Source organism: Tiliqua scincoides, chromosome 2, assembly GCF_035046505.1.
Source record: "Tiliqua scincoides isolate rTilSci1 chromosome 2, rTilSci1.hap2, whole genome shotgun sequence".
Taxonomy (NCBI): Eukaryota; Metazoa; Chordata; class Lepidosauria; order Squamata; family Scincidae; genus Tiliqua; species Tiliqua scincoides.
The window spans coordinates 206,332,294-206,345,411 of record NC_089822.1 but is presented as its reverse complement, the minus strand read 5'-3'; the positions used below and the strand labels follow the sequence as shown (position 1 = coordinate 206,345,411).

The window sequence follows — 13,118 nt, the reverse complement described above, 5'->3', positions numbered from 1 at the left end:
AACAGGTATAAGAGGCAGGAAACAAACAGCTCAATCCTATGCTGACTGCCACCCTATAGTATAGTGAGGCCAAAGTGACTGCTGCTGTATCCTGCAGGGGCAAGAAGGCAGCTGGAGGTCTCAGGGTAAGGGAACATAGACCCCTGTATGGGGCCCCAGAAGCCCCTATGGACCTATTCAGATCCGAGTCAGCTATTTAGCTGATACAGAACTGAAGAGACCTGTGTAGGGCTCCAAAGCTCGGGGGGGGGGGGTAGGATTCAGTGGCAGCCTCTGCTGCCGTCCCCACCGCCTTCCGGGGCAGAACCACCTCTGGGGTCACTCTCACCCTGCCCAGTTTTACCCCCTCCCTGTCTTCCCCCAACCCAGATGGTTCCTGGGGGGTCATCACACTGTTGCAGAGCCCAGGGCCAACTAGAGCTGATCCCCTGGTACCATTCCTCTCCTGGCCACAGCAGCGGGCCTTATGGCATGTTTGCAAAGGCCATTGCCAGGGTAGTGTGTAAGAGACTGGTGCTGCCTGGCGATATGATCTGACTGTAAACCAATGTGGAGGACCCAGTGAAACATTGCAACCTAATATGGAAACCACTTAAAAGCATTTACCTGTGCTAGCGTTCCATATCACAGTATAATTTTTAAGTGGTCTTACTCTATGTACCAATCAGATATGCATGCAATATCTGATCACCTGCACTATACATCCCAGGTTGAGGCTGCTCTGGCATTCAGACATAAACAGATATACAAGTCAGTACATGAGGAAGAAGCCTTTCAGACATGACACCTTCCAACAAGTATACTCTTTGATAGCTTCCATGTAGGAGTTACAGCATTCAATTCAGCCAGAATGACAACTTACCATGCCAAAAGCACTGACTGAGCAGTCATGCATGTACCCCATTAATGCAAAGAACTACCACCATCTGAGAGACATCTTGACAGCAAGCACTGTCATTTTCAATGTACGGTTCAGGCTAAAATTCTACTCGTAAATACAAATAATCACTTACATAAATACTTAATATTAAACACATTACATATTAAATAAGATTATTAAATAAAATATGTGTAATATTCTTTCGCATGAGAATACTTAGCTTAGCACCTTGACATTCGGTGACTACCCACCCAAAAAATATAATTACATTGTTGAAGAAGTCTTATTTATATGTTCCACTTGTATTCTTTTCTACTATTAAGTATAATCATAAGCAATTATCTCATCTAACAAACAAAGAAAACTGCTTCGGTCATTCTATAATTGTTCCAGAGCTGATCTCCAACATCCAAGTTATCGAGGGTGAGAATCCCATGGTAACATTTGCAACTTACAAACAAGGACAGAGAAAATGCTTGTCCCTCATGCTTCTGCTACCCAATTGATATTAGATTGCAGTGTCCCATGATACCCTCAATCACTGGGTGCCATCAGAGATAACTGGAGATGGATGTGTGTCTCAGAGACAAACTATATATTACACCAGTAGCACAGTAACTATTCTCCCAAGGTTCTTAATTTTAAATGGCATTATAGTGGGAGGGGCCACTAATTTGACTAGAGAATGGCACAGCTGCATTTAGGTATTTAACACAAAAGGTCACATCCACCCCTCACTACAGTATCCTGGATTTCTTGATGTAATGTGTAATTTATCCCTTTTATAACTAAGGGCCCAATTCTATCCAACCTTCCAGTACTGATGCAGACAAGCCAATGAGGTGTGCACTGCATTCTGCAGTGGAAGAGTAGTCACTGAGGCCTCCTCAAGGTAAGGGAACATTTGTTCCACTACTTCAGGGCTGCATTGCAGCTGCATTGGTGATGGAAAATTGGTTAGGATTGGGCTCTAAGAGAATTAAGTTCTGGTCTGATAGATGGATAGACAGAGCTAAACTTCACACATAACCATTCCAAATACAGTATGTTCAAAGTTCTAGTAAAATACTTTGATCTCCCTGAGGCTTTGATTAATGCACAGATCTGGGTAAACCTGTTTCAGGTTTTTGGCGATTGAAAGAGAACACTAAGGGAGCAGCTGTATGGCTTGTTTTATAAAGATAGCCTATAGTTATACAGCACTCACCCTCCCCGCCTCCCCCAAATCTTGCATTTCAACTTTGCAATTTGATGAGTTAGCAGCTATCTGCTTGAGCTCTCTTACATAATTCTGTTAGAAAGGCATCCAGAAACACCCATGAACACTCAGGGTCAGATTAGATGTTCTTGAGTGTTTCATAAATCCAAATGGAGAGTATCCTTTTGCATAGCAGAAAAGCCATAGACATCTCAAGGACCACTAAAATCTGCTGCTCACATAAGACACGGCATACTCAGTGGCTGCCTCAAGGTTTTGGATATCTCTCCCCCCATGTCTCTTGAAAACACTAAAACAAAAAATGTAATTTTTTCCCACTGCAATCTCATAGGACAACTGAACAACGTTAAAGAAGCTATTGAAGAATAGGCTGCATGAGAACTACTGGGGATGCATGGATGTCATGCATCAGCCATGTTTACTTCATCATTTTAAATTCATGCATTCCATCCATTTGGAAATATTGCCACTCAATTTTGGCTTACAAACAAGTAACCAGTTTGGGTCTTCTAAACCCAAGACAGCAGTCTGTGTGGCATTTCAATCAAACAGAAACAACGTTGACAGCCCTTATAAGAAGAGCTTAGAAAACCGCTAAGCTAAGCAGAGTAAATCAAATCATTTAACACTTTGAAAAAATAACCAAAGCTACTATAAAGCTCCTACAATGTCTTTGGGGAGGCTACATTTTACATTCCCAGACGAAAATGATTAGTGAACATTTTAAGTAGTTCTACTTACAAGAACTACAAAAAAAAACAGACTTCGCAATTACAGTGCACAGCACATGAATGACACAAAACTCTGTGGATAAGACTTTCTTCCTGTTAAAGACCTTTTGCAGCAAGTAAAAATTCTTTCCATTGAGTAATCTGTTCAGATCCAGACTATTCCAGTTTTGTTCCCACAGAGAAATAAAGCTTGCTGGCAAAGAGAAGCCATCTGCCAAGTCTAGAAATGCTTTGATGGGGAGAGCCTGATGATGCCGAAAGTCTGTTGTGAATCAGCAGTCTTGCAACAGAAGCCATCTTGACAATAGGAGCTCATAAAAGAGATTAATGCAAAATATCTGATTCTGTATAAAGTTTACACACTGTCCCCTTACAAATAAATGGAATCCCATCCCTGCCTTCTGAATACACGTTCTTGGTTACTGTTTCTGTTCTTGGTTTGGAAATGCCATTTTCTAAAGATTTGCTTTCAGGAACACTTTATTTCATTTTTGGACAACAAGTCAAGTTAAAAAAACAGCAAGTTAAGGTCTTCCATTTTTATTTTAAAGTAAAAAAAAACAACTAGAGTAAGATTAGGAAGAGATACTATGAAGAAAACACTTAAGCCGTTTTTGCTCAACATTGCATATAAGCAACAGGGACCAAATGTGTACACTCGTGGGCCAGGCAAAAATGGGTCAAGAGTGGCCCTATTCTGAAGCCCCAAAACAAAAGTAAAAGAAATGTGAGGATTAACTAATTTAGAGCCCAGTCCTGACCTCTTCATTGCCGGCGGTACATACATACCACCAGCGGGGCTGTCATAAACGTGCTGTAAAGCATGTTTATGGAACCTTGGGAGTAAGGAATGCCAGCACTGGGCCAGCGCCAGTCAGCACCAAGCCCCAGCACAGCAGGGACTGCTGGCTGGTGCTCCTGCAGCACTGGCCAGAGGTAAGGCTTTTCAGGGCAAGGGGGGAAGGTGGGGAGAATTGGGCCTGGAAGGAGAGAATTGGGCCTGGGAGAGGTAGGGACTGGCGGAGGCCTCCGCTGGATCCTCTGCTCCGTGTCGGACTGAAAAGTCTGACACAAAGCTCCCCCAGTTTGCACCGGCAAAATAGCTGGTGCAGACTGGAGGGTACCACCTCCCAGGCGTGACTTACAGTCTTCCAGTCATACCTGGGAGGTAGTGTCTTCCAGTCTGTGCCAGCTATTCTGCCGGTGCAGACTGGAGGAGCTTTGTGTCTTCCAGTCATATCCAGGAGATAGAGGTCAGCCTCCTGGTTGGAACCTGCAGTGGGTCAAATCTGCGAGTCCCAAATCCATGGATAAGGAGGACCAATCTGTAAACATACTACTTTCAAAAACTCACATTTATTCCTCAAATGCTAAAAATGTTAGATACACATGCCTACGTTTACAAGTATTATTTTTAATTATATCTCACACTTTCACCTTAGAGAGGTGCACAAGGCAGTTAACATCACAAAAAACAACAAATCAAATCGCCAAAAATTCAACCAACACACAATAAATCAACAATACCAATAGCAAAAGTATGATAAAGGACTGGTGGCTCCCACTGTTTGGTAGTTGATGCCATTTTCTGTAAACCAACATCCTTTAGATTAGGGGTAGGCTACTTACGGCTTGCAGACTGGATTTGGCCCTCACCCAAAACTACCTGGCCCGTAGTCCAAACAAGATATATTCATCCAGCCTTTAGTGGCCTTAAGAAAGAATTCACGTTTGTAATTCTATCTCTGTAAGGCTTACAGTGGAAGTAGACCAAGGGCAGAAGTGTTATTTGAGTGTTTGAGTCCTTTGAGTGTTATTCTCTGTCTGGACAAAAGTCTCTCCATGCCTTACCCATATTTTTTTTTCCGCTCTATAGCCTAATTGGGAAGTTTGCACATGCATTCTTACTACCGACAGACCCAATGTCTGGTCCCTATGTGGAAGAAGGTTACCAAACCCTGCTTTAGACTGTCAGTTTACATAACAGAGAACGAAATGACTGAAGGGACTGAACATATAATCTAGTTCAATTCTTGTCCTAGGTAAACCTTACCTAAAGTATTCATGATACTTTTCCAAACATTTCTGGAAAGCTCCAAGGAAAAGGATGCTACAGCCTCCTTTAGCAGTTTATTTCCGAAATACTCAAAATCAGAAATTCTGCCAAACATTTAAGCTAAAGTACCAGCTCACACATTACTGCAGGTACATATACCTTTTATGTTGACTGCATCCTTTTCTGTAACATTTGAATAGTATTCATGGAGATATTCAACAGATATTGTGAATTCCCTGAACACAGAAAATGTGGTCAACTCAGAATAGTAATGCAGGGCTCCCCATTTGCTGTAACATGAAAAACTAGCCAGAATGTCAGATTGGGAAATTTCCATACACTGCCCAGATAGCATAATTCATGCGAGGGTCAAAACTCATGCAACCTTGTCCCTATTTTTTAATGCTACCCACTCTTCCAGTTCAGCGGTAGACCATGCAGCCAGGATTCCAAGAAGCTGCATCTAAACACAACTGCAGAAGAATTCCAGCTTAAGGCACTGACATATCTGAGGTTTTAAAAAAGGATGGGAAAAGGGGACGTAAACTGTTCTTTAACAAAAGGGAGGCAATGTAATAAAGAAGTGATGATGAAAGTGAGAATGGGGCTACTAGAATGAAATACTTCCAGCAAAAAACAAACATTTTCATCTTCCTCCTTAGAATGTTTACATGGACATAAGCCACATGAATATCACCGGGACCTCCAAGTTTGTTACAAATTGAGTCTCCTTTTAATGTTCCTATGTGCTTCCTATTTGAGGTATGAATCTGGGCACAGATCAATTGCGCAGTACATCTGTGGGCAAATCACATCCATGAGTGTCAACTCACATGGGATTTGCAAACACATATTCACACCAATCTGGGGGTTTATCCATGGAAAAACCATGCTAGTCCCTCATCCAGTGCTGTCAATCATCCTTTGCCTCACATCCTCTGAGAACACAAACCTCATGAATATCAGACAACCATGAGTTTCCAACCAGGCATTCAAAACACGTGGTCAACTCCAAACTCACAGATTAAGAAGTGGAAAATGTCCTTTTTCTATGGAAAAAAATGCACAGATAAACACACATGGGTTTGTTATCCAGACCTGTGCTGCATTTGGGGGAAATGATTATTTCCAAATGGGTTTTTGCACATTTGGTCTGGGCCTTACTTTAGGCTGGTTATTCAACAATAAGTTACATGGAAAATCCATGATGGGATCTCCCAAGTTTTTTACTTTTAAGCAGCAGGGGGTGGGGGAGAGTTTCAAAACTGATAGGAACAACAGTGCTGTGGGAGTGGGTCTTAATTCTTCCCTTTGCGCCATTTTTCTGATCTAAATCATTTCCCTGAGGTTGCTGTTAGCTGAAAGGGTCAACAGGAACTCCAAGGGTCATAGAGAAAACTGGCATGTCTGAGAGGATAGGCCCCTTCCCCTTGATATAACAGTTTACAATGAGCAAGGGATTGTCTGGTATGAAGGGAACTCATGTGAATCCCCAACTGCAGGCTCAAATCATACAGTTCAGGAAGAGGCTACTAGTGAGGCAGCAGTCTCTTTCTAGAGATCCAACTTGAACTGAGTCTCTTTAGATGTTAACTGAAGATAAAACCTTGTAAACATTATGTCATTAGTAATTATGGGGTTGCATCCCACTGAGTTTGCAAACATCTCCCAAAATAAATCTAAAGCATTTGTTCAGATGTAAAATGATATTTCAAATGCCAACCATGCAATCCAACCCTTGATCAGAAGTAAGCCTGGGTTAAAGTGACTTGCTCCCTAAGATTGTACTATCTGCTTATGTCCTGATCTCATGCATACAGACATACTCTGGTATCCGCAGTTTAAGTTATCCACAGTTCCACCAGGTACCAGGGATACCCTTTAAACATATAGGAAAGTGAATGCTAAAAATAGCTCCTTTTACCTTTGTGCAGTTAAACTGCTGCATTTTCAAGGCTGTAGGCAGTCTTCCAAGTTGCCTACAGCCTCTTCCTGGTAGCTCCGAGGCTCCTCCCTTCCCCCAATGTTGCCCCAAAATGCATCACAATGCATTATCTTCCTGGTTGCGATGGATTCTGAGGCAAGTGAAAGGAGGAGCCTCAGAATGGAATCCCTGTGACTACAGGGGCATGTCTGTCCCACAGCGTTCAAAGAAGCTTACTCCCAAGTGTGCATAAGACTACAGTTGTAATTTAATTTTTTCCAAGTACAAAAAAAGGAACAAATTCTTTTATACTACAGATACCTAAAACAATAAGCAACATATGATGAGAATCAATGAGATTCAAGTGATTATTTAAAAATAATCAAGATATTATGTCTGGAAAGACCACTGGCACTCAGAGTCAGTTCAGCATCTTCACATGCAAGTCTAGCTTGCAGAATAACCAGAGAATACAATTTGATAAAGAGCTGAACTGCATGAACATAGCGTAAAATCAATTAAATGTGTCAGATTATGGTTACAAGACATAGTCGATGTCTTCTTACCATGTAAAGCGGGATACATACTCAAAAAAATTCCAACAGAAACAAGCAAATATATTTCTACAATATCCAAAGGAAGCTATCAGCATGAGACTATTCATCAGAGTTTTCTCCTGCAGTTTTAAATGGGTTTCCTGACAAAAGTACACACAATTGTTCTTGCCACAGGCTCCTGTTGCTCAAATAAGGATAAAGTACAAAAAGATAATCCCCTTTACAATGTAACTTGCTGTTTTCCGTTCTTCAGCTCAGCGGAAGAATAGGTGATTTGAGTACAAAAGGACCCAGGTTCATGGCATCTCCAGTTAAGGACAGAAAACCCCTCCTAAAACTTGACGAGCCACTGACCATCAGCGTAGATCATGCCAAACTAGTCTGACTCAGTACATGGCACCTTTACATGTAAAGTCTTCTCCACACCTTCTTCCATGGAACACTGGCAACCCCCATCAACCTGTCTGCATGCTATAGAAATCATCAGGTGCTGCTTCACATCCCATCACTGAGGTATGGCTGATGCAAATGTGAGACAGGGCCTTCTAGGTGGTAGTGCCCTGATTATGTATTCCCTTCTCCATGAGACCTGGCTGACCTCTACACTCTGCTTTCAAGTAGGAAGTGAAACCTATTGGTTTCAAGTTTTCCCTTGGCTTTATTGCATTTCTGATTGAATATTTCTGGGGTTTTTTTGTATGTTTTTTTGCTCACCTCTGTTTGTTTTGTTTCTCTTTTGCTCACCATGGCTGTTTTGGATTGTTTGGGGCAGTGGAGGGGGCTGAGAACTTCCAGGACCCTCCAGGAGGCTGCACAGACTTCCCAGGTATGGTTAAATACACCTGGGTGTCCGTGGCACTGCGATTGCTGTGGCACCATCAGATCACTCATTTATGGGCCACTCCCCTTAAGGAGAAAGTGACCCTTTTACATTTCAATCGTGGGTCGTGACCCACAACTTTGAGAACCACTGGTCTAGAGCAGTGGTTCTCACACATTTAGAAACTGGAACCAGCTTTTTAGAAGTGATGTCATGACCGGAAGTGACATCATCAAGCAGGAAAATTTTTAACAATCCTACGCTGCAATCCTACCCACACTTACCCAGGAGGAAGTCCCATTTACTATCATTGTTCAAAGAATACACATAGTAGCTTGTTAAAAGTACAGGTCTAACATTTCCCCAAATGCAGTCACATACCATGTTAGCATCAACTCTAATATATTAACAATAAAATATTGAAATAAATGGAGACCCACCTGAAATTGGCACATGACCCACTTAGTGGGTACCGACCCACAGTTTGAAAAACACTGGTCTAGAGTAGGGGTACCCAAACCCCGGTCCAGGGGTCATTTGCAGCCCTCGGAGACTCACAATCAGGCCCACGGGGAGCCCCCAGTCTCCAATGAGCCTTTAGCCCTCCAGAGACTTGCTGGAGTCTGCACTGACCCAATGTAACTGCTCTCAGTGTGAGGGTGACTGTTCAACCTCTCTTGTGAGCTGTGGACCAAGGGCTCCCTCCACTACTTGCTGTTTCATGTCTGTGATACAGCAGTGGCAGCGAAGGAAAGACTGGCCTTGCTTTGCGCAAGGCCTTATATGCCTTGAGGTATTGCAAGACCATTCATTCATTCATTCATATAAATTACATCTCTAATATATTTATTTATGTAAATTTATATACATTTATTCAACTTTGAAATGTAAATTTATTCTTTTTCTTCCTGGCCCCCGACACAGTATCAGAGAGATGATGTGGCCCTCCTGCCAAAAAGTTTGGACACCGCTGGTGTAGAGCATACAGGACTCTCTGATATTATTCCCATGATCCCTGGAAAGATCTGGCTTAGCTTGTTACTGATGACCATGTTTCATCATTGTCAGTTCCACAAATATACATGCATCACTTAATACGATGTTTGCTTTCTCAATAATTAATGCAAACATTATTCTAATCACCACCCACTCAAATAATTTCTCAATTTTTAAAACGACCTTTACTAGGCTATCTTACAGAGATTGATAAACAAATCCCTTCAAATGGATTGACATAATATAAACTAAACCAAGAGCCCCCAAACCTTCAGCTACCAACTCCATATCATTCAGGCTTACTCTTACAGTAGGTCAGTGTGGGACAGTTATAAAAAAACAACATACTGTGTTTATTTTGTACATAGAACTTTCAGAACAGAAGAAAACCAATTGCAAAATATCGGCAGCTGTGACAATCTCACCTTTTCCTTCCTCACCCAGGCTTTCAAGCAAGAGGAACCAAGGCCAGCAGTCGCTTCATCCAGCACAAGGAAAAAGGTGACACAAGGAAGAAGGAAGGGTGCACTCAATTATAGTGCCACTGGGTTCAGCCTTTTTGATTAATAACAACATGCCATTGAATAAAATAGGGAGTTGTTGGGTAGGGCTTCTTGGAGTTGAACACTATTAGCTTTAAGGTCAATCCACTTTAACTTGCTTTCAAAAGTACACCTTGTGAGCTTCCACAGCTCAGACCTCCTGCAATGCTAAACACAGGCAATGTTTTCCTGGCTCAAAATAGTGTAGCATCAGTATTCAAATCACCAACTGACTCACTGGGGGGGTGAGGAAGGAAGCATATAGTTTAGCCCACACAAAGGAGCAAAACAATTTTACAATTAGTACTTTAAAACACTAACTCAGGGACTGCTTGGAGTAGTCCAACAGGTTTGGAACAACTTGGCCCTTACTGCCATAAGGTAAGACATAGTTTTGAATTTCCAAATCACTCTTCAGTAACTTCCAAGACTCAACAGGGAAGATGACAGCAACAAAATCAAATATGGACACATACCTTTAAAGCACATTTCCGCCCTGTCACTTTGTGAAAGCACTCCAGTACTTTGCCATTAATGCCTAACCCCAGCACTCTCTTAGAGATTTTGTAGTCATCTGTGACAGCATGTTTCTTTATCTCCCCCTTTACAGGGGCAGCACCACCAGATGAGGGTCTTGTGTTGCTTTTGTTGTCTTCCTGACTCTCCAGTGGAGGCCCCTGTTGACTCTCACTTTGTTCCATGGCAGGTTGAGACTCAGAGATCAGAAAAAGCAGTTGCCAAGTTCCCTAAACGTACTGCCTTCAGTAATGTACTCCCATCAAAGCAAACACTGCAAGCAGCTCAGGTCCATTTTGTGGGATTCAGCAGAGGATCTCCTTTTAAAAAAAAAATGAACACAATGTTAGTTAATTACAAAGGCATGGAACAATGGACTATTACTCATACACCTTCCTCCCCTGATTCTGTGTCATAGCTCAAGTGGCTTACAAAATGCTAAAAAAAATGTCAATCACCTATAGGCCTCACAGCATGCCATGCCTGCAGCAGTCAAGCTGATCCAGGGTTGCCAACTTTTTTTGTGCCTTTAACAGTTGTATGACAGGCAGAAATTCAATGACTGAAGCATTCAACATCAATAAGTACAATGTGAGAAACACTTTACCTGTTGAATTGCTATCACAGCAAAAATCAGAATTTTTAAAGGCACCTTGTCAGAAAAAAGTTGGCAATACTGGGTAAACTAAACTTTTGCAAAAGAACTAGCATTAGAAAAATACTAAAGCATGCTTTAACTGGTACCATTATTTCAAGCAAGATAAAAAAAATGGGGGGGGGGAGCCCTTCTTTGCCTCCTGGGCTTCCTTTATGACCCTGGGCCTGGGTATAATTAAGCACCTGCATGCCATGGTAGGGGGTACATCATATCTGGGCATGAGAGCTAAAGGAGGGGAGCTGGAAATTTCCTGGGATCTCAGGACATGTATGCATATATTGTGTGAAGACTAGCACTCACATTTTTTGTGTAAGCCTACATAATTTTATATACCATAATTCAGGGGTGGCCAACCCACAGCATACCATGTGCCACTTTTTACGTAGAGAATATTGAACATGCCACTTCACCTTAATGTTGCTTTTAGAGGACAGTATACCTCCAAGTACTAGAAGATATAGGGCAAAAAACATGGGAGTGTTGTTGCCTATTCAGGGTTTTTCAAAGACACTGGCTGATGATGAGGCCAGAAAGGTTGCCTGCATGAACCTTTTGTCCCATCCTGCCTGAACAGTTCCTAAGTCCATATAAGGTGCAGTCATTGTGCTTCTTCACAGCCCAGCCACCCCTGCCTGCCCACCTTCTTATCCTCAAAGATGATCTTAGCTGGGATGTCTTTGTGGATGATTTCCCAAAAGGTGGGCACCTGGGCTTTGCTGATCTCATCAGACATCTCTGTGCTGTCCTTTTATTTTCCCACATCATGTGTAATTCACAGGAAATAAGAATTCTCAGTCTCATTGCCCTGCACTTGTTGTTCCTTGTTTATCCGACATGAGCAAAACAACAAGAGTTGTTGAGAAGGGCCAGACTTGCTACCTTCTGAAGGCAGCCAAGGTGTCAACCCTTCCTGGCAAAACAAAATGGCTGGGTTCAGATACTCCAAAGATTCCTCCCTTCTAGAAGAATTATGTGGGAGACATCCAGCTTTTCTGAGGCTGGTACTGCACAGGTGGGAGAAGCTACACCTGGTGGACCTTTCCCTTCTAGGCAACTCCTAAAGCAGGGGTGGGCAAACTTTCAGCTTTAGGGATCCTGGACCCTTAACAATTGTATAGGAGAGGGAAGTTCAACAGGTGCAGATCTCCTTGTCATCTCTCAGATGAGAAGCTGCACCTGCTGAAATTCTCTCTCCTACACAATAGCTAAAGGTCCAGGAGCCCTAAAGCTGAAAGTTTGCCCACCCCTGTCCTAAAGAACCAGAAACTGCTCTCATGGCTTGAAGTTGGCAACCCTCAACCCAGGAGTGCCAACTCCAATTGCTGTCCCTGCAGGAGGCTCAACTGCAGGAGGCTCAACAACCAATTGCTGTCCCTGCAGGAGGCTCAACTTTCCTAGGCTGGCTCCTTACCTGTGGGCAGCTCACCTGTGGACCAAGGCGGGGGGGGGGGGGACGTAGCCACCCGCCCCTCTCAGAGCAAAGAGCCTCCTACCCCAAGCCTCACAGTGTAGCAAAGAGGATCCCCAGGTGCACCCGGGAGGGGACACCTGAGCAGGTGAGGCTTCCGCAGGGGGCGCCTGGCTGTTACCTGCGCTGGGCGCGCTCCTCGCAGGTGGTCACTCTGCTGCTGCTCCCGCAAGCGCCGGGCAGGGAAAGGAAGGGGGCAGCAGGGGCCATAGAGCGGATCGGAGCCCAGCCCAGCCCTTCCCCAAGCGCTAGCACAGGCTCAGGGGGCGCTTCATGCGACTCCCCCGTGGCTGCCCAGCCCGGTCCCGGCGCTGAGTCCCGTCGGGAAGGAAGAACGGAGGGAGGAGCAGGAGCACGTGCTCCGGGACACCTGGCCGCAAACGGGGAGGGCAGTGCAAGGCGGCGGCGGTGGGCGGGACGGAGCCGGGCCGTGCAAGAGCGAGGCTTTGTGGAGGCGGGAGGAGGGAGAGCGAGCTGGGCTGGGCGCGGCGCGGCGCGGCGCTCTGCCTCTCAGGGCCCGCCGGTGCCGGCCGAGCGGGTCTCTCCAGCCTCCTGATGCAGGGCGGGAAGCCGGGCCTGGCTGGGCCTCGCACAGCGCCTCGCACAGCGCCGGGAAGCCGACTCGCGGCGGGCCTCCTTGGCCACCGGCAGCAGTCTGTGCGGGCGCGCGCGAGAGGCCGCACCGCTTCGTGCTGAGACATTCTCCTGGCTACAGCTCTCTCGCCCTGGGAGCAGGCCCCACTGGGCATAA

At 44.3% G+C, this 13,118-nt stretch overlaps 1 protein-coding gene across 1 annotated transcript in view; it reads right to left on the bottom strand.

The window, feature by feature from the left end:
• MAPKAPK3 (MAPK activated protein kinase 3) overlaps positions 1 to 12,678 on the bottom strand; it is an 83,947-nt gene extending 71,269 nt beyond the window's left edge. The window contains exons 1-2 of the mRNA XM_066614712.1: positions 12,489 to 12,678; positions 10,202 to 10,561 (exon numbers count right to left, since the gene is read on the bottom strand). Of these exons, the coding sequence (XP_066470809.1) occupies positions 10,202 to 10,426 (225 nt within the window). The 5' untranslated portion in view covers positions 10,427 to 10,561; positions 12,489 to 12,678. The remainder of the gene's footprint in view (positions 1 to 10,201; positions 10,562 to 12,488) is intronic.
• Between the last annotated feature and the right edge of the window lie 440 nt (positions 12,679 to 13,118).